Source organism: Varanus komodoensis, unplaced genomic scaffold (assembly GCF_004798865.1).
Source record: "Varanus komodoensis strain SLA01 unplaced genomic scaffold, ASM479886v1 scaffold19, whole genome shotgun sequence".
NCBI lineage: Eukaryota > Metazoa > Chordata > Lepidosauria > Squamata > Varanidae > Varanus > Varanus komodoensis.
This window is the reverse complement of record NW_025335550.1, coordinates 9,430,041-9,451,990: the sequence shown is the minus strand read 5'-3', so window position 1 is coordinate 9,451,990 and position 21,950 is coordinate 9,430,041. Positions and strand designations below refer to the sequence as shown.

Genomic DNA, 21,950 nt, shown 5'->3' with positions numbered 1-21,950 from the left:
TTTTATAAATAAAAAGAATAAATAAAACTAGAGCCAGGTGGTCATGTCCCACCTTAGAAGCCCAAGGGCCTAAGAACTTCAAAAAAGGTCATTCCTAAAATGTATTCTTACCACCTGTGTAACACACGCTGTGATTTGGGAACATGTACAAATTTACCTAGTAATGTAAACTGATGTTCACATCAGCTGCAAAAAAAGCACTGAATTTAACATGATTTCTTTAAAGGGCGGAAAGGGGAGAAAAGGTACACTTGGAGAACAGGTAGGCTGACAGTGGAGGCCTGTACCAATGAACAAACAGGCAACTGACCATCCCAGTGGAATCGGTATCCTCTTTCGAGGACATTTCTAAAGATTATGCTAATCTTAGCATGAGATTCTAAAGATTACTCCGTTACCTGAGATTATGATCCTCAGGTAACAGATTAATCTCAGATTCTCTGGAAAGTATTTTGGGTGCGCATGCACAGGACCTGCATGCAAAAGTATCCATACAGAACACAACAGACTCCTGTTTTCTGCTTACTGGCAAATATATACAGGGCACTTTGCACATCAGCCTCTTCGGAGGAATGCTGTGGGGAGTCTTCCATACAGCCCTCCCCACACCCTCTGCTGGCTTGGCCAAGGAGCTCCCCGAGTGATGCTTCCATGCAGAACAGCTCTGAGTGAGAACTAACATTTTGAGTTTGGAATTGATTCAAAAGCTGGTTGTTTTTAGGAGCAGGAACTGCCTGATGGATAAGTTGAATCAAGAATGTAAAACAGGGAGGAGAGCGGAGAGTTGGGAGGCGTCGGCACCGCTGCCAATTCCCCCTCGTAAACCTGCTCCTTAGATTCAACCAAATGTAATTAAAGTGCATAATACCTTATGTGGCCACCGAAAATATCTGTGATTGGCGTCTGGACAAAATCTGTCTGTCGAGTGACAGAGGATTTGTTGCGTGGTCCAACTTGTTCCCACTCATCTTCACTGCCTTCCGCTGGTTCTTCCTGTTCCTCCTCTTCATTCACAGGCTGAGCCTCTGGACCATTGGGAACCACGAGTTCTTTAGGGAGAGAAAGGACATCGCAGCATTTGATCCGGATCGTCTCTGGACGACAGCGATTCTGAGGGCGGACATCTTTGTTCTGCACTGAAATGCAGCCTGATGCGTCATGAAGCTTTTCGTGCAAAAAGATGCAGCGGCTACCAATAAAAGCAGCTGCTGATTCTTCCACAACTTCAGATGGTGGTCATTTCAACACTCCTAACTGTTCTTTCACTAAAATGCAAGATTATGGCCCAGCAACGACAGAACATGTAAAATGGAAGTGTCAAGACTGAAGTCCTACTAGGGACAGTGGAACTATGGTTCAGCTCAGTAGCACCGGGTCCAAGTTTTGGAGGGCGCTTGGGCAACACACTCTCAAAGGGACGTGGCCCTCAGTGAATCTACCTTCTCACCAACTTTAACACTGGATGCTGTTCTGAATCCTCCTCCTCCTCCTCCTCCTCCTCCTCCTCCTCCTCCTCAGTGCGACCACTTGCTTGGCAGGCCTGTGAGCCACCAGGTAATACATGCATAGTTGCTCCTTCTCAATGCCATCTTTGTCAGGACCAGAGCAGGGGCAAGTAAACAAGCAGGCCGCACCAATGGACACAGGAAGCAACTCCAGAGCTCTTGCTGGGGCCCTTGAGAGAGGCCTGGACATGCCTGCCCTTGACAGCCCTGAGCTTAAGACCCACCTCACCACGGAGAAGAATTGGGAGCGGGGAGATGCCGGTGAGAGCATCTTGCCAGCTCCTCGAACAGAGGCGCTCAAGAAGTGGGAACACTGCCTTTATTATACAGTTTGCAGCACAGACGCAGCGCTTCAGCACACACAGCAGTTTGCAAACCCACTTCAAACAACTTTTTCAGTGTGGCTCTATGCCAAATCATTAGCTATGATTTATGTATTAAAGATATAATAAACCACTACGGTTACAGAAAAGAAAACCTGAAATAATTGTGTCGGCACAAAGTCTGCGTGGAGATTAACGCCCATTCATCTTCGTTTGGAAAACTCACTTTCGCTATGCGGAGATAGTAATTTCTTCAGAATCAGCATTTCCTCATGCAGCCCATTCAGAATAAATCCCAGATACTCTTCAGCATCTTCTTGTCTGCCCTGAATAAACAGATAGGCCTTTTTAGAGTACAGACACTTCGTATCCAAACTTGAAAGCTTGCCAGCTTTACTCAAGATCTGAGGAGGGACCCAGTGTATGAGCAGATAATGCTGTGAAGTTAAATTAAGTTTCCAAATCAGCACTAGACTTGAATGGACTCCCAAACGGAGTTTTTAAAAGCAGGCTGAGAACCCGGCCCAAGGCCAGTCCTAGTTAGGGATTTTCCGAAGTGTGTGGAGGAAGACAGCACGGACGCAAGCACCATCTTTGCACCCGCCTGCTCTGTCTTCTATGCACAACTGAATCGTTCCTTTAACACTGTCTAGCTCGCACTATTTGGGCATTTTAGATTAGATGGAAGTACATACAATCTTCTACAGCCAGGACTGTATTAGTTCCCGCAGTAGAACAGCACTGCAAACTTGGATCTTCATAGGGCTACTTATATAACATGCAGAATAAGGAAGAAACGTCTTAAAAAATATGATCCTCACCTTTTCTGACAGACTTGACTTGATAACCGTCAGCAATCTATAAATGTACGTGGGTTCAAAGGCAGCCCCAGGCCTGATGTCTCTTGCAATTTTATCACCTAGAGCTGCAAGGCAGCGTGGGGGGGGGGTAGGGAGGAGAGAAACTGTGTTATCAAGATGAGCTGATGCGTTCCAAGGCCAGATTTCGGAACACACAACCGTTACAGCAATGGTACAGTCCCAAAAAAATCCAAGCCACCAGGATCCAGATTCCCATACCAATACCATACCGGCTTGTCTAAACCCGGAACCATAATGTGGTGGGACCAAGCACGCAACAGAGGGCAAGGCGAGTACAGAACTCCCCTGGCGACTGCAGCTGAGTTACTGAGGTTGAACACAGGTAGAAACCTAGGGTGGCTCATCCTGAATTCAGAGGGCATTACAAAAGAAACAGAGGCAATGGCTCAGCACAGAGCTGCAGTTGATTTTTTCTTTTTTAAGTTCATCTGCGGCAACAGATCAAATTTAAGACATGTGGCTGAATATGAGCAAGTCTCCCCGTGCCCCTGGACGTGGGCACAACAGGGTTCTTGCCAGCTTGGAAGCAGCTGTAACTGCTTCAAGTGCAGGAGGAGGAGTGCCTCAAGCTGCTTTCCTCCTCAGGCGAGGTTGAGTAACTCCTAATAGCTCGGAAAGAAAACGTCTCAGAGGCTGTATGCCTTCTATTCGAAATATGCACTTTATCTTACGAAACACCCACCTCACAGGGCAGACCGGTTTGTGCTGCGGGAGCACTGGGATCTTGGCTATTCTATCCAGAGACTACATTAAGGTCCACTGCCTTACCAATGTATCAACAGACAATAAACAGTTGATATTTTCTACCCACCTTGTTTTGCTTTAGGAGGGACAGGCATATTTGTGAACTCATTCATTAGGCGGACACTGAAGTAGGACAAAAATAAGAAGACTGGTGTCAGTTGAAAAGAGACTCCCCATGTAATCAAGAGCAGCTGCTCAGAGAAGCCCCTGACCAAGGTCAGAGCAAGGCTTAAAAGAGCAAGGTTCAGGTAAGATGGATTTCATTAACTCGTTACAGGTCAAAACTGCTAATTTACGGTCTTCACTGCATTACAGTCTTCCTTAAAACTGCTACTGCTACTTGTTTTATAAGTCATGCTCCTCAGCTGATGCAACTAAATGCAACCCTAGAAACATTTGCTTCTCAGCAGAGAAGATGAGCAATGACTTAGGCTTCCAAGTCTTCCCTCCATGTGGTAGGTATGAGATGGACGGGACATACCTGTCTGGCACAGCTGAAGGAGGCAGGGAGCCAAATCACACTGGCTAAATCGAACCGTTTCTTTATGCCACATACTTCATTCCTGAAAACAGGAACGAGCAAAGGGACAAAGCGCTCCTTTCTCACTCTCCTGTACTCATTGCCTTCAGAATATTCTTGGCTTACACAGCCAAGTCACAGTTCCCTGTTATGTACGAACTGGGGAAACTCAGGCTTAGTACTGGGTAATAAACCAAGATATCAAGCCGGGATCTGGTTTATGAAACCAGGCAAGCTAGCCCATAGAATGAAAGACTGCAGTTTCTTCAGAGCTGAGGGAAAGCAAGTATTTCATGTCCTCATCAATTTTAGTTTATTCCCACACCACAGAAGTGGTAGGGGGAACCAAATACATATATCAACCGTTGGCTAATTTAGTTCCAGAGCAGATCCTCTGTACCAATTTATAATAGAAAAATTACTGACAATCTATGTAGACTACACTTAACGCACAGATGCTATATTCCCAGCATTCTATTTCCAATGTTTAAGCTATTATAGTATGGTCCTTTCTTATAAATACCGGCACATCCATTAACTTATACCCTACTTCAAACATGAGGATCGATTTTCAAAGTTACTTACAAACTGTCTATCATTGGTGTTGACGTACACGGCCGCTGTGACTTCGAATACATTGGAATGGACTTCATTAGGTGATACATAGGAGGGCAAGCAACCAAAGCTTGCAGTGTCTACAGAACTGCATTAAGGAGCCAGTTAATAAAGATAGCCAGATCCATTTTATGCATGCACCGTATCCACGTCTTTGAGCAAAACCAACTAAAGCTCCTTACGGAACAAGGAAGCCAGGAGCTGTACTAAAACTCACTGACTACTCCTTCCGTATCTGGTTCACATTTTGTATTCAGTAGTTCGCATTTATGGTGCAGGAATCTATGACATTTGAATAAAAGAAATACACAACAAAACCCGGGTAGCACTTTTCCAAGGATACAGCGTTGATATAACACCAGTTTCCTTTATTGATCAGTCCTCGTGGCTGCAAGGATACTGGTTTATGTATTAGTTTTACATTTTCCAGTAATTCTGTCAAATGAAAAACACATTCAAGCACATCAACAAAAACCAGTTCATTTTCGACTGAACAAAATCTTGTCTGCTGCACATGTAATGGAGATAAAGAAAAAAAAGAATTTTAGCATCCCCTTGTGGCCAAAGAAAGGAATTCACACACGCTGCTTTCTCGCTGCACATTTAGTTATGCTTTATCTCCAACTTACCAGGGCTCACTTCCCTATGGAATGTTACAGGTATATCACTTTACCTAGAACTGCTCCTGGGAATACATATGCACAGTATTTACTACTTTCCACTTGTATACATGTTCTGGAGGCACTTCCAGGAGATGCTCTGAGGTTCCCAATGACCCTTATAAACACTCAGAAGAGATTTAAGTTTTCTGCAGGTAAGAGCCATTTTCATTCTAGCCACATGTATTATACATGCATTCTAACCTATTCTGTGAGTTATGTAAATCAGAGGTATGCTAAGGCACCTGCTGGAACAGTAACAAAGATTAAGGTACATTACAAAGAAATTTATAGGACCAAAATATTAAATCAAGTAGACAAGTCATTAGTCTAAATCAGTAGTCAAGCCCAGTTCTGAAAAGCCTGACCTTATCTGCAAGGCTCAGCATACTCAGTAGCAAAAAATTCTAACGGGTAGACAGATATGCAGACAACTCAGTTGATATGATCAAAAGCCTAAGAAGAGCCCTAATCAAACGTTCTACTGATTTGAAAGAAAAAAAGTTATTCAACAAAAGTTATCTTTTCTTTGCAAGCACATGACTGAACAGCATGAATCCAACCTAACAATGGCACTCTTTTAAAAATGCTAAACTCTGCAAGTGTCATCGCCATTATAAACACATTTCCTCTATTCCTGTTTTCAGATCACCCAGTTAGAATCTACTACCACTGATAAGATTACTGGTTTTTGATGAAATCCGGTCAAATTTCATAAGCAGCCTCTAGGTTTTTTTTTTAAGAAACATCTTATAGATATGGTCTGAGTCTACCTAGCAAGGAGGATATAGAACGATTACCTGCATCAGGAAATTATATGGCACAGACATTTATAGAATTAAGATTTGCAATTTTATACTCTGAACACCAACGTTTTCGAATTTCTATCAGCTGCAAATTTGCTCCATCTGCAGCACAGTGAACTTCACATGCAAGATCATTCGCTTGTGGGGATGCAATTCCATCTCACTGCGCTTCCGTTACTGATACACATTTATGAAGAACTGGGGACTTTCAATGCTACTGTCTACTCAATTTTCATGACGGGGCCTATTTTGCAAGTTATGTAGAATTATACCCATATTATACAGAATGTACCACAAATCTGATTTTTCACCAAATGACAGGTTCGGATATTACAATCAGCTAATGCTTTTTTGATGGTACCTGTCTGTACAAAGGGAGGAAGAAATCAGGAATAAGCAGTCCACATACTCTGTGACACGATGCTAGTTCAGCCACAGTAAGACCAACAACCTGGCTCATTCCACAGAACTGTCTACATTCCAACCAGTGCACTACTGCAGGCCCACCCACTAGCTGCAGCAGAGGGCACTAAAATGTGTTCTCATTTGTGATGAGGCAAGATGGCAAGGAGGCTAGCTCTGGTCAGTCTTTCCCCCAAACACTACTCAGTCTTCACTGTGGAGAGAGGCTGGCTGGGAGGGGACACTGCAAGCAAAGACCCTCTGACACAGCACACTTGCAGTGCTGAGTTGGCAAGCCCTTCTCAATGGCGATGCACTCATCCCTGCTGCTCACTGCAGCAAAAAGATAACTCTCGAAGAGAAGAATGCTATTCCAGTCTAGAAAGCTCTGCTTTTCACTTGCAAGGGTGTGTACAGCAAAGAGCAAATGTCTACCACTGCCTTTACACTGAAAGGGAAACAAACCAGTCTACAATTGTGTACTTAAACCAGATAAGACACTTAACAAAAAAGGAGATAAGCGTTACCCTAAGCAAAAGACTAGAGATTAGTACTATAGCATCCAGTTAATCATTTTCTGACGGTTATGTTATTAAAGTCAAACCCAAGGCCATACAAAAACATCAAGTCAATGTGGTCCACTCACACCTTCCACTCCTTCAAACCCTTTTGGAATAACCTTGTTTATCTTTGCAGCTCAAATCTGCAATGCATTAATGATACCTGCAATCTTTATGGCTACAGGATCCTCAGAAACTGGAACAGGGCCCTCTTTGACTTCAACCTGTTTCTCAGGGACCACGGGAGATGTGGCAGGAGGGGTATACTTAGTCTCCACATAAGCCATAGGCGTGGAAACAGAGGGCTTGGAATTGTGAAATAGACTTGCCCATGATTTTGCAGGCTGACTAACTGTGATTGATCCTGAAACGGGGGCGGCTGCCTCAGCAGTAGATGAAGCATCCTCGGGCTTAGCTTGGTCAGAGTCAGTGCTTTCCACAGTGTGCAATAGTCCATTAGCAACACCCAGGTTTTCAGTAGTATCAGTACCAGCATAAGGCTGCACAACAGCTGTCCTTAATGGGCCGTCTCTCCCAGGCTCGGACAGGGTACAAGACTGTTCCAAATTAGTGATACTGCCTACTTCAGGCTGCCCTGCAGTCCTAGCAGCATCTAGCAGGCTAGAAACAGACTCGTCAGACGCAGCTTCATTAGCGAAGTCCACAGAATTTTCAGGGCTGTTACAAGTCCTTGGAGTGGCTGACGACACATCACCTGAAAGTTCTACATCGTCTGTGCTTATACTATTAAGTCCTGTTGAATTTGCATGTCCATTTACCAACGCCTCAGCAGGCACGATGCCATCACTGACATCGTCCAAGTAACTGTAATATCCAGGAGGTCGTTTCTTCTTCTTTTTGCGCTCCCTTTGCCCAAGGCTCCCAGGTAAATTATCATTTTCGGCATTAGAACTGTTATCCAAAGCGAGAACAGGATCAGTAAACTGGCAGTCAATGGAGTTATAGTTGGCTTCACTGAGTACATCACTGGGTACTTTCTGGGTAGATGCACAACCGAGAATGAATTCTGGTGCCTGAGGATTCAGCGTACTTGAAATACTGTAGTCACTGTTATTCAGCACAGATGAATCTGTCTCAATAACTTCATTAACACCAAATTCGATTCTCTGATACTCGTCCCCTGGGGAAAAGAGATGTCTTTTAAAATATGTTTCGCAGTGCGGGAGAAAAGGATAGGAAGAGGCTAGGAAGAACACCTTGCTATTAAGTTTCATAAATACAAAAAATGCTGGCAGTCATCTATTGTTTCAAATTATGCCCCCCCTTTGGCCAGTCAAATTATTTCCAATTCCTAATTTTCAGTGACTTAGCTGGAAAAAACAAAAACGAGCTTAATTATTTTACCAATACAAGGACTGCAAGGTCAACACAGACTAAGGTCTCAAAGGTTTCCAACAAGAGGGTGTTAAAGGATCTTCATTTTATACCCTTGTTAATCTATGACTGAAATTTCTACCAGCAAAAAGCAGTTCCTGTGAAAATGCACATGTCTGAGGTTGGGTCACTGGGAAGTCTGAAAACATGATGCTGGCATCAAGGATGGCTTTTTTTTTTTAATGGAAGTCAATAATGGCTTACGTAGTCAAGACAGCTACCAAATGAAATTAAACAGCAAACAATTCAGGAGCCTAAGCAGCACTTTAAAATAGCAGTGTCGTTTTAGGAAGAGCTAAAATTCAAAGTAATCCTATCCCTAAAAACCTAAGGAAACAAAACATTTTAATCTCGTGCCCAAAACAGTCAAACATGGCAGAAGATCAGGGCTTCAAAGTCAAAGACTCCGTCTCTGGCAGCTATCCACCTCCACTTCAAAAAGCGATCTTAATGGTTAGCTTAATAAGTAAGCAGGATCATATGAAAGAAACATGCTTGGGGCAGGGGTGGATGACACCCAGCCCACAGGCTGCATGCGGTCTTCCCACAGGGGGCTTGGCAGCATCCACTGGGTACCCCGCCACAGCAGCTGGCGACAGTGATTCAGCCGGGATGCAAGCAATTCTGCCATTTGTTTTCCAGCAAAATCATGCTTCTACCAGCTCACCAAATGCAAATATGGCAGGCTGGCGGGGAGGGGGGGTGATTCTACAGGCAAGCAAGCGGTGGTCCCCACATGTCTTTCCTCTAAGTAAATTGCTGGGAAACCAGTCACATCTGGGAGCAGAGTGTGCCCCACAGTAAGTTGGGGGGGGTGATGTGTAAGCCTTCAAACGAAAATGATCTCCAGTATTGCATCCCTGAATCCCTGTTTTCAGGGATTCAAGTTTGCAATACTAGAAATAAGACTCAGTGAAAGTAGTGGGTCTTCCACACAAATGTGCATAGGATTACACCACCAAGTTTAGAACTAGCACTAACTCAAAATTCTGCCAAGCAAGAAACTGACAACTAACGAAGCTTTCCAGTACAGGACATTCATGTAATGACGTACCAGGTGCAACTGTATACGGTCATCTCGATAAAAGTTCCTATGATGTTGGTTCTTGCCTATTTTTCAAGATCCATCTCAAAATGTACACTTTCTCAAACTAAGTTTTCAAACTTTGAAGATTTGAAAGATTGAAATTTCAATACTGAAAGGTGCTATAGATTCTACAATCCCAACTAATCAAACAGCCTAAGCCACATTATCCAACAAGTCCTCCAAACCACTTGCTGATTTTAAGACCTGTAACACCACAAGTGACCAGTGGGAAGAAAAGACGAACCGTTAGCGAAAGGAATCATAAAATATAAATTGTTATATATTTAATGGGGTTAGTAGGTGTTGGTAACAAACTACACCAAATCCCCAAAGCTGAACTGAAGTAACGAACCTGCAATGCATTGGGCTTCAAAAGGATTGGGAAAACAGTTGTGAAGGAGGAATGGCTTCTTACCATCATGGAGCTCTCCTGTGGACCGAAGGCCACATGAAATGGTTTCATTGTAGGGAGGCAGCTGTACAGGAAATAAATTAAACACTGAACTGAAAAGAGGGCTTTGGCACAAATAATGTGCCTGAACAACCCAGACCCCCAACTCTTATCTTAGCAGTGCCTAAGACAGCAGGCCATTTCCATTGTCCAAAAATGCCTGCAAACACTCCCACACACTTATTCCCTCTTTTGCACACACCCCGCACACTCTTAATCGCAAGTAACATTTATATGACAGGCCATTAAGATTCCTTCTTAACAAATCTGATATTCACAGGAATGTTATACCACCAAGACTGGGGCGGGGGGGGGGGGAGCAAAAGAAATTCAATCTTATCAGAAGGGGGAAAAATGGGAGTTTTAGCAAATGGATTGTAATGAAACACTTAATATCTGTAGCAAAGCAAGATTAGGTGGCAGAGATACAGTGATGAGAACTTTATCCACAATAAGAAATTTAACTTTGTTCTTACCTCAACCGAGCAACGAGGAGTCACAAAGAACTGATTAAATTCATCGGGGCTGAATTCCCCAAAGATGTACTAAAAAGTAAAAACACATTGTAAATAATTAAATAAAGTGGATAATGACATGATAAAATCTGACCATTCTGCCCCAGATACATGAGTTTTAGTCACTATAAAACACCTTAAGAGTCCTTTTACTGGATATTAGGGTGGCCTCCACCTGCCACCTCTCTGGGCAGGCCAGTTACCCAACTGACTTCTAAATCTGCAAAGGACTACTTAAAATCAGATCTTAAGATTTCAGATGTTGCACAATCACCTGTACCAACTATGTCTGCTTTCTAAAAACATGTTCTTAAACACCCATGCCTTCAATACAATAATCACAACCCTAGGTTTGCTGTGGTCTTCTTGCCTGTCACTTAAGCCTCCTCTACACTACCTGTTGGAACACACACAGACGTACAGGTTTCCTGGAGGAGATTCTGAGTTGCAACAGGCAGAGAGTGATTTACAGCATTGCTTGAATTCATTCCCATTTCTGCCACAAGCAAACTCACGTCCATATGCCACCTTCCAGCAATTCTCATTCTTCACTGATGCCCATCCCTGTTCTTCTCCATTCATTCAAGCTGTCTCCCCCTCCCCTCCTTCACATTTGCTTCAATATCTATTTCTTTTCTCGAGTCTTTCACATTTCCTATGCATTTTGAAAGAGTTAGCTATCAACACATTGCCGCTAGTTTTTAGTGCTGGTTCTCATTTTTTTCTTCTCAATATTTATGTCATGTTTGCACTAAATGCAGACTAAATTAGCAGTAAGAAACATACAAGATCCAGCATACTTGAAAGAATACAGCTGGACAACCATTGCAAAGTCCAAGAATCAGCATGAAGGGGAAGTGCATGAACGGCCGTGCGTTTGAGACTCCGCAGTTACACAGGCTGCACTATATGCTGTGAGGCAGCCAGAGTCGCACACGTAGGTCTGCAGAAAGGTCTGCTCTGGAGAGGGCATGGCTGCGAAAAGGTTATGGAGTTTTTCAATATGATCCCCTCTCTGTCTATATGACTTTTTCCACAAATACTGCTAAGAACTACATTACCATATAACTATGGTCATGATGGACTTTCACTTATGAAAGTCAAAGCCCTGCTGAAACCTTTTAGCAAGCCTTTTCCTTTAGTGTTTCTGTACTAGCAAAGAAAAACTGTACCCTATGCTTCCTTTTCAGTAATTTTATAAGTGAACTTTTAACAAGTGGAAGATATTATGCCTGTATGTCAGACAGAGGAGAATTCAGATTTGCCAGAACTCCTCCCCGCTTTTTCCCCCAAATGAAGTCAGGTGTAAAATAGAGGTTCAGGCAGGTAGACATGTGCTAAGAACTTAGGAATAGGCTGCTCCTGACCCTGCCCAGAAACTTATGGAAAGTACCATAAACATACTCACAACTCTATTCTGGTCAGTGTATTCTTTTCTGCAATCTCAGGGGAAAACTGTTTTGCTGCTATTGTTATACAACAGGGATGTAGAAACTCATGCCTATCTAATGCAATCTACCTGGAGAGCCATCTGTGAATCCTGACTGACCTTCCTTCCACCCTGCAATAAATGTAGACTTGTATGAGGTGCTCCTGAACATGCCGAAACTTTAACATTGCTATTTCAATGACAGCCTCTAATGCTGCAGCCTCTTAACACCTTATACTGCTTTATAGGCGCAAAGCCATTACAATCCAAACTGGAAATGAACACTATGCTGTAGTCAGATATAGACCTGGAACAAAACGGTTTCTGAAACTTGGTTAAAGTATTGCTAATCTGTTAAAGCCCAACTAAGCAACTGTTAGATATCAGCTATACACCACCTCAAAATAATCTGACAACTGAACCATGTTAGAAACCTTTCTCATATTTCAAAAATTTCTCAATTCTAATCAAGGCATAAATTTCAAAGGCTACTATAATTCAACAGGCAACATTTTCTACCACTGAAAAGTATCAGCTTGCTATAGAACCTTACTAAATCACAACTTAAAAGTATTTTAGATCAAGTCCTGCAAAGCACAAAATTTAACCACACAGTTTAAAATCCTATTACATAAACAATCTTTTCCCCCATACACATTTATTACCCAGGCTTAAATCAATACAAGTATTTAATATATTACTCAATTGTGGGGAAAGTATCTTGAACTTCACAGACATTCAGAATGCCATCCCAATGGAATCTTAGCTAGTTTTTCTATGATTAGTACACCTATTGTTCCCAAGTACTAATTATTTAATAGGGACACAATGACTTAGTGATACACAGAGATCAGCTCACAACCAACATCCAACAATTCAAGCTACTTATATTTTGCTGACTCTCCCAGTGGCCAAGTTCTCCTCATTCGGACACAAAACCCACTGGCATCTGGCACCAAGAAAATGTGGCAGCATGAGAAGTATCTACCCACCAGCTTGGTCGCTTGTTAAAGGCAGCTTGACTAGACTTCCAATCCTGGTCCCACTACCCCCATGTAGTGCCACAAACTTTCCCCAGCACTAATTATCACACAGTCACAGGCTCCTTTTCTAACTCCCCATTCTCAAACATGGTCTATTCTTACACATGTTGCAGAATAAAGATACTGAAGTAGCACACAGGACTGCACAGTAACAGAGGAGAAGCAGGACTGATACAGAATCGTGTGTGTGTGTGTGTGTGTGTGTGTGTGTGTGTGTGTGTGTTTTAAAGAAAGTCTGTTCAGCAGTATTATTTTTCCACCTGGAATCTGAAGCGATACAATCTAACTGGCTATTATGTTACTCATATGTACAGCCACAACAATTTCTTACTCCAGGACCCTATCTAGAACATCTGGGCTCACAACGCTCCAGCTTCTAGATCATCCCTTTCTATCGCTTGATAAGTCTAGATTTGTTCTTGCTCTGGAGAGATGGTATGTATATTGTACCCGCTGGCACTTTTAAGCTATTTGCATTTCCAGACTACTCAATTTTTACGAAAAGTTTTGATATGACAAGACGTGCAGCCACTTCAACCAGCCCTTCAGGGAGAGCGAGACACATTGAGGTTACTACCCTGGGCTACCACATCACCATTTAACCAGGGGTGTCGGAAAGTAGCTGTCCAATTACAAACCCAGCCCATCTGTATTGTGATAGCTTCAAAGACTGCAGATATCGTCTGCTGTTCACAATAACAACAGGAGGATGTGATGGTGACCAGAAAGGAGTGGGAGGAGTTGCCCAATGAAACTCCACTCCAGGCACAGATCACATCTGCAGCACTGCATTCCAGAACCGGCAAATCCTGCTAGGGAAGCTGCAAAGACGATGGGGGAGGCTTGCAGCAGCTACTACCAGAACCACACAAAACACCTAGCTGGTAAAATATGTAAAAATCTATTTTACGTGGTAATTACCTGGGGAATGGGTTGAGAGATTAGTGGTTTCCTGAGTGTAATAACGGCTTTCCACCAAATAATTATAAGCCAAAGTAAGCTTTCAGCAATGTTAAAACTGCAGCATGATGTAACAAAATGCTACACTATGAAGAAGAGCTGCAGTGGCGTGTGTCCATGACATTCCTACACCCCTCGTTTTTAATACACGTATGATGAGGCACTGAATGATACATCAGGCAGCCTGAAATTAGAGAACTCTCACTGCCGCAGTCCATGTTCACTCTTCCAACATCTCATGCAATACCTCTGTTCCGTCTTGATCAAGCAGAGGCCACCTTCAACTTAATCAGATACTAAGTAGCCTAATAAGCCGCTTAACCTCTTGCTGGTGCAGCAATAGTTTCGATGTGCATTTACGAAGGCCCTTCTAACTTCACCTTGGGAAAAACTCTACACAGTTTAATAAATGCAAGGAGAAATTAGAAAGCCCTCCACAAGACACAGGGAAATCATTTTAAGACATTCTTAGCAAGACACAGGGGTCATTTAAGAAGAATGATATAAAAAGTGTTTTGATAAATTAGTCTTACGCCTTGCCAAGTGTCGGGGGAGGGCAGCGGAGAGAACCACTGTCAAATAAAAACAGTTTGTAAGAAGTTTCTGCACAACTGAAACAATCTGTACAAGGGCAGTAAAAATAAGACCTCCAGCCTTCCACACTGCTGAAGCTAAGGAACACCCCTACTTAAAGCAGGTTATTTTCTTAACTGTTTTCTTTGACTTAGACAAATTATGAAAGACTTAATATATCAGTTCTCTAATGAGCTAAGCAATCTGCACCCTTCCCTTCCCTACTGCTACACAGTAAACATTCTATACAAGCATCTTTTAAAGAATGTGAATCACACACAGGAAAAGTGGGAATTTCGGTCCCAGTTATACACATGTTTTTAGAATTGTGGGAAGTTCTCATACCATGAAACACTATTGTTCCATACAAAGTTCCTTAATCCTGAGCAGTATGTTAAATGGTCATATATAAAGCATTTCAACTGAAAAAACTGCAGCCCTAGCAATACAGTTCTTTCAAACTCAATATCTACTTTGCTGAAACAGCATTAAAGTGACAAATCACTATAATCCAGTGGCTCAAAGCCAGCAAGTTCTACTACAAACAGACCTGTACAAAGCTGACAGCAGCGTACAGAGTGCATACAGCAGTAAACTGAAGAAATTCAGGAATATTTTTCTGACTCGCCTCAACTTTACAATGAGGCCATCACATGTGAAAGAGCTGTCCCAACACAACTGCCTCAAACATGTTCTGTATTTACAATTTTCAAAATGCAAGTTCCACAACAGGGTTGACATGAAGATTCAATTCAGAATCCTAAACCAGGGGGGTAAAGAGGGTTACATTTTTTTCTTCTGATTTATATTGAGCAGCTCTAACGTTCTATCCAACTAATTTGCACAGATGAAAACAAAGCAGAACTTATTTATCCTGCTCGTTATCTTTCCCTACTGATTGCACAAGCATTCAAGGCTAGGATTCCATGCTATTGCTATTTACGTAATGTTGTCCCATAGACTTTTAAACATAATTCCAAGTATAACACATGCTTGAAAAAAATGTATATGGTCTTGTTCCACATATTTCAAAAACAAAAAGATATACTCATGAGATATACTTTTTCTTTAATGGAAGAAGTTATTCTTCGGTGCAAGATGTCTTCAGCATAAGAATGGACAACTCAGTAAGACTAGGACATTACTGAATACTCCCTTAATATCAATGCCTTCCAGCAAACAGAAGACTACCTCAAAGGACTGATGTAGCATTTTCCTACCTGTTTCGTATTTACAAGACATTTTAGAAATGGGTGATCATCCAAAATCTGTATGCTCAACCTGCAGTTTGCAACAGTCTAGTCCACTTTAGAATCTCCTTCTACTACAGATAGAGTCCAGCCTCCTGAAACATAAGCTTTATTGGAGAAAACAATTTAAGCAAGTGTTGTGATGTTTGGATTTAAACAGATTCATCTCCCCAAAATTAGGGTCACCACTGAGGCTGCAAACAAGACTGCACGGCATCTACACATCGCTGACCCATGAATGAAGGTATGGGTTTCAGCCATCAGCAAGCCAGCAAAGTCAAAACATTTTTCACACCTTGTGGTCCCACCCATTTTCAACAGCAAGGCCTGATGCACAATCTCTCTATCTGCCCAAGAGTCCTCAGACTACAGGGAAGCTGCAAGGTGTCCCTGAGAAATGCTAGGTTGTTTCAACTTTGTTTGCAGTCCTAATACAGTTATATGGGTGCTTTTCAATTGAAACCACATATATTTTTCCAGCTACAAAAACCTGGAAAATACTCACCTGCAAAGAGTAACAGCAATCCCCCTACATTTTTGTAAACTGGAAGATTTCATCATCATCATCATTATTATTATTATTATTACATTATTATTATTATTATTATTATTATTATTGCAACATCTTGACTTATGAGAATTCCTGAGCAGGCAGGCTAATACAAAGTTATGTAGCATTGCCCATTTTTGACGACAGAGTGTGAATCTGGCACACACTCTCTTAAATTCAAATGCTATGATTAACCAATTGGCAGACTGAAACATGATGAACATTTTAACAGGTTCACCATGTTTGTACAAGAGCAGAATCACTTAAGTGCCCAGAGTATTTCCTCAATCTGCCCCTACTATGTCCTCTACCAAATTCTCTGTACACTTCCACAGCCAGGCAAGCCTTTTCAAGAATACATGCCTCAATGTAACTATATTTATTAAACTTCAGCACATAAGGAGTGTTTTCACTTAGACTAAGGTATGCTGGCATTAATATTTTGCTTTGTTAAAAACTAATCATGTTATGATAGGTCTTTACAAACAGACCTTCCCACACTGTTCATTTACTGACAGGGTGGAACAAGAACTTTAACATGTAAAACAAGGAATTACCAGCGCTTTCAAGTTCAGACACATCTGCCTAATGAGTAGAAATTTTAAGAATGGGAAATCCTTAGTATGAGAGAGCAGCTATAATGAGAATGAATCATGCAAATATAAATTAATCTAGACTGTATTTAAGAATTTAAGGTTATTTTAATCAAGATCATTGGAGCAAGGAAAGCTAAATTCTATATGCCTAAACCATGTGAGTAGTTTGTGAGCAAAGCTTCCAGTGTAAGTAATTTTAAACCAAATAATTTTTACTGCAATCAAAGACTCTAAACTAATAACTCCAAGTTAGCCAAGACTGTGGGGCAGACTATTAAAAGGAACATTTGTCACTTACTTCAGTGGAAGCAATCTCACCTATTGTATACAGTTAGGACAAAGTGCTTGATGGTGTTCTAACAGTATTTATTATTTGAAGAGATGTTGCAAGCAAGAAACTGAAAGATGGAGCCCTATTCAACAGGGACGATCATTCTGCAACATCAACATGTCCACAAGAGCCACACCTCCAGAATAATAACGCAGAGTGGAATAATGCAGAGTGTAACATACAGTGGCTACCGAACTGAGCTACAAATGAGGTAATTAACTCAAATCTCACTTTTGCCAAAACAATTGCAAGCTCAGGTTAGGAAAGTGACTTATTCTCAACTTCAGCAAGCCTCACCTAGTTGAACAGAAATATTGTGAAGAACTCTGAACACTCCAAAGCAACCAAGTACCAGCTTTAGCGAAGACAAAAGGTTTTATCGGGATATGCAAAATCATCCATTAAATGAGCATCCAGAATATAATTAAATGGCTTGTTCCTGACAAAGACCCATATATTAAACTTTCCTGTGATTGTTTCTTTCACACTTGAAAGTCCTGCTCCTACTTTTACCACTTGCCTGTTGCTGCCTATTACACCACTAGCATCCTCACCAAATGGCATGCCCCGCACCGAAGTCTCCAAGAACCGCGGCAGCAAGCTGAAACTATCTTCATTTTGCTGTACTAACACCATGTCCCTACACAGTAGGACGATTATTCACTCACATTCCTTTACATGGCAAAGGCCTGCTCATTCCTTGGAGCGGCAAAAACATGTTCGTGAGTGTGCCCGGCTACTATTACATCCAAACACACCATGCCACTGCTTTTTCCTCAATAACTTCTAAAAGTATAGAATTAGAAATTGACAGAAACAAACATTTCCACAAAGAATACCTAGCGATCCTGTGAAAAACATTGCGTGGAAAACTTTCTGCCTTGTCCAAGGCCACTCAGTGAGCTTCATTGCCAAGTAGTAAGATGAACCTTGGCTTCGCCTATCTAAATTCACACATTGTAGTATATGGGCTTGGTACAGAAAAACAGTCAATAGATTTCTCTGGAACAAAGCAAGCCTGAGTGCTTATTACCAAAATATTACACATTATTTGGATTTCCACTGGAGAACTTAGAAAAATCAAAGCCACATTTGAAATAACTAGAATTCTGATCACAAATTACAATTATTTAAGGAGCTAGTGATTCAAATGCACAATGTACTTTTGGCAGTCAAAACATCAAACTTTATAATACACTTTGAATGAAGGCACTTTCAAATAAGAATTTCTCTATGCCTTCTACATTTTTTGTAATCTATATTCGTCTTCCCACTGTGGACCAGAACAAACATAATGTAATAATAAATAAAGCAGAACAGAATTCAAAGCTAATTTATGGCTGTCAACTGAGGTGATACTAAGAAAAGAGTTCAATATCAAGTGGATACACAATTAAGCTGACACTGGCATGCATATCTTGTATCTGCCAGACATACAATCTGGCTTCGGACGAGCCATTCTCAGTCTCCGAGCAACTGTAGGTAAGTGCTTAGAAATATTAAAACAAAAAAGCAGCAGCAACAGCAAAACACAACATAACTTCAGATGGCCCAAACTTATTTTTAAATTGCCATTTTACTATAGTTTTCAATGCAGTATTCTATTACGCTTTCCAAATACATAAAGCCAAGAATTAGATCCTATCAATGAAGTAACAAGGCAAGTATGATCCAGTCCAGATAGAAATGGCAAGCCAACTTTCCATAGCAGGATTCCAATTTTGGTATAGATTATCAGCTTGCATCTCACTTTTAAATTTACATGCACTTTAAAAATATTTAAGTTTTATTTGCTAAACTAGGTAGCCACACACAAATTCAATGTAACAGCACCATGGTTTTGCTAGAGATTTGTGCAGCTATTTGCAATTTTTCCTATCAGAGGGGGGAAAACCCAGTATTTTAGATTTATCACCAAACAAGTATTTCCTAGGAAATTACTTGCAGGCAGTCCTTTAAAACCCATGAACTTTTTCCATAGGTATCAGACCTGCAGGACTAATGCAAATCAGTTTCCATTCTTATCCTCAAATCAAGCCTAAAGATACAATACTGGACAGGTTAGAGTAGTATTTTGAATAACGATTTTCTCTCTTGTCAAGAGATAACCTTGCTTGAGTCTGTAGGGTCAACTTGATTACCACAGCAGAAAGATACTTTCCCACATGTCAAACTGCTGGGTACTGAGAGGTGTGGGTCACCTTCATCTACTGGCTGTGACTTAGCTGCTTTATGCAAGTCATGTAACTTCATTTTGTGAAAACAATTCCCTTGTCTTCCAGGCTTCTCTAGCATCGTCTGTCCTGATCCTCCTGCCCAGCCTGATAGTAGCCACTACGGTCATAAAATTTTGAGGACAATTCTTAATACATGGGAGATGTCAACTCTAGATTCCCTTTACATGCAAGTTCCATGACCAAATAGGATCTTATCTGCAATGCTTTTTACTCTCATCTTTACTGAAAGCTCAGGATATATTAAAATATTACTCTGAAAAGGTACAGCTCAATATCAGCAATCTCCTTCTTCCACATTTCATCTTAAGGCTCAACACAGACAGCATGAAGCCACTCCCCCCCCCCCCCCCCCCCATTCTAATGCCACCCTCTATACTGGCATTAGCTCAAAGCAACTTCTTTGCAAAAGCCCCAGGTTCACTACTTGGTGTCTCAAGGAGACCCAGACAGCCAGTATGTGTCCACAGTAACTGACTAAAGAGACCAGTGGACTGCATTATTGCAAGGTGCCAACCATACGACTAACCTGCTTTTTGTAGCATCTTGGTTGATATAGAGATATCAAAAGCTTGCGTGTTTGTGGCCTTTTCAATTGGCCAGATAGAGGTGTTGCCCTGATATAACTCCAATCAAATGGCCTGTGCAAGGCCAGACCTAATGCAATTATTGTCCTGATATAGATCAATGAAAAGGTGCATAAGAATGTGGGGTTAGACTAAGAAATTAAAAACTCTTCATTGCGTCAATTTATTTATGGGATTTTTAGCCTGTCCCATTCACCACATGGCTAATGGAAATGTTACAGGAATTTATAAATACAGTATCCAGCCGAATCCTCTAACAGGACAGCTAGCAACTTACAACAGTAAACAAGAAAATAGCAATGAATGAATGAATGAATGAAGGGTTGAATGAATGCAAGCAGTCCCTGATACTGTTTAGTTCAACAAATGCTTCAAGGTTAGAGCAATTAATCCTCAGCATATCTGCCCTTACCCTATCCTCTCCCAATTAGATAATTATCTATAACTTGTTTATCAACCTTTTACACATAAGTTTTTACTCTGATTATTGACCAAAGTTCACTTCTTTCTTTCTGGCTTAATTCACCGACCCTATTAGAAGGGGAAAAAAGGAGTTTTGCATCTGCTTTCCCCATTTCAATAAACACTGAAACTGCAAGCATATGATCTTGGGGATAGAGTCTCATAAATGAGCAGTGCAAACCATTGCATAGTAAACTTGTGCAGGGATCAAGCTATCAAGATGCAGCAATCCCCCCACACACACACACACACTTACTTGGGGGTAAAGCTCTATGACTGAACCCACAAAGCCTTACTCCCAAGTAAAACAAGGACCAGGCTGTAGAGCTGCAAGAGCCTTATGCACACGTATTCCTGAGAATTAAGAAACCATACTGCCAAATTCTGCAAAACATCTCCAGAATAAACCCACTGCAAAGAAAGAAAACTGCATCACTGAACCCAGAGAGAAGTTAATATCAATTAAAAATACCCAGGAGCAAGCCACAGCAGTGCTACGGGAGCACAATTACTTGGGAGTAAAAGTCCACTGATTTAACTCTAGCTGGCTTTCCTCCTCTATGAACCTCGGAAATCCAGTTGCGACACAGCCCCCGCTCCTCTAACAGACGCTTCAACCCGAAGGAAAAACCGAATCAATGGAAGGCCCCGGGCTCCCGACTCGCTCAGAGATTCAAGGCAGCGCGGCGACCCCCGGGCAGAATGTGCTTTAACCTGGAGGCTTCAGAGAGGGAACGCGAAGGAAACCCGCGGGCAGTCGGCGCCAGCGCTGCTCAGGCTCGCCCTCCGACTGTGCCCAACGGGGACTGCCCCCTGCCTCCGCCCCACACAGCCTTGCTCGCGAGAAAGCCGGGCCACGGGGGGACGGGCCTTTCCCGCCAGCCGAGCGCCCGTCGCGCGGACCCCCCGTCCGATCACACCCAGGTGCCACGGGGGGCGGCCTCGCCCCCGATCGCCGCCTCTGCGGGGCCCCCCGCGGCCTAGCGAAGGGAGGCCGCGCCGCCCCACGCGCGCGCCGCCGTGAGGCTGCAGAAGTCGGCCCGGCGGGCCTGGCTGCAGGCAGCGGCTTCGCGCCGCACGGAGGGGAGGGAGGGAGGGAAGGCCGGCCGGGCCGGGCCGGGCCGGGCCGAGAGGGGACGCGGAGCCCCTCGCGGAGAGTGGCGGGAGAGGGAGAGCCCGCGAGGTCGCCGGGCTGGGCGTCTTACCTGCGCGCCGTGGACCGCCATGGCGGCCCCGATCCCCCGGCTCGGGGGAGCGGGAGGGCGGAGGGGGGCGGCGGCGAGGGCGGGCTCGGCGGCGGCCTCGGCGCTTCACGCTGCTGGCCCCGTCGCCGCCATCTTCTCTCTTCGCGGCACACACCACACGGAGGGAGGGAAGGAGGGAAGGCCGCGCGAGGCGGGGCGGGCCGGGCCACTGCGGCTGCGCGGAAGCGCGCGTGCGCGCGCGCCGGCCCGCCTCGCGCCGGCCGCCAG

At 42.9% G+C, this 21,950-nt stretch overlaps 1 protein-coding gene across 2 annotated transcripts in view; it reads right to left on the bottom strand.

Moving 5' to 3' along the window:
- The window catches only part of USP10 (ubiquitin specific peptidase 10), a 28,426-nt gene extending 6,673 nt beyond the window's left edge, over nt 1-21,753 (bottom strand). The window contains exons 1-10 of one of the 2 annotated variants that reach the window (XM_044427661.1): nt 21,684-21,753; nt 10,425-10,493; nt 9,913-9,973; nt 7,179-8,156; nt 4,932-5,023; nt 4,559-4,668; nt 3,521-3,576; nt 2,650-2,753; nt 2,055-2,154; nt 869-1,049 (exon numbers count right to left, since the gene is read on the bottom strand). In XM_044427661.1, the coding sequence (XP_044283596.1) occupies nt 869-1,049; nt 2,055-2,154; nt 2,650-2,753; nt 3,521-3,576; nt 4,559-4,668; nt 4,932-5,023; nt 7,179-8,156; nt 9,913-9,973; nt 10,425-10,493; nt 21,684-21,704 (1,772 nt within the window). In that variant the 5' untranslated portion in view covers nt 21,705-21,753. Of the gene's footprint in view, nt 1-868; nt 1,050-2,054; nt 2,155-2,649; nt 2,754-3,520; nt 3,577-4,558; nt 4,669-4,931; nt 5,024-7,178; nt 8,157-9,849; nt 9,974-10,424; nt 10,494-21,683 lie in introns of both variants that reach the window. The other variant, XM_044427660.1, reaches the window with a different exon arrangement.
- Nucleotides 21,754-21,950: the final 197 nt, after the last annotated feature.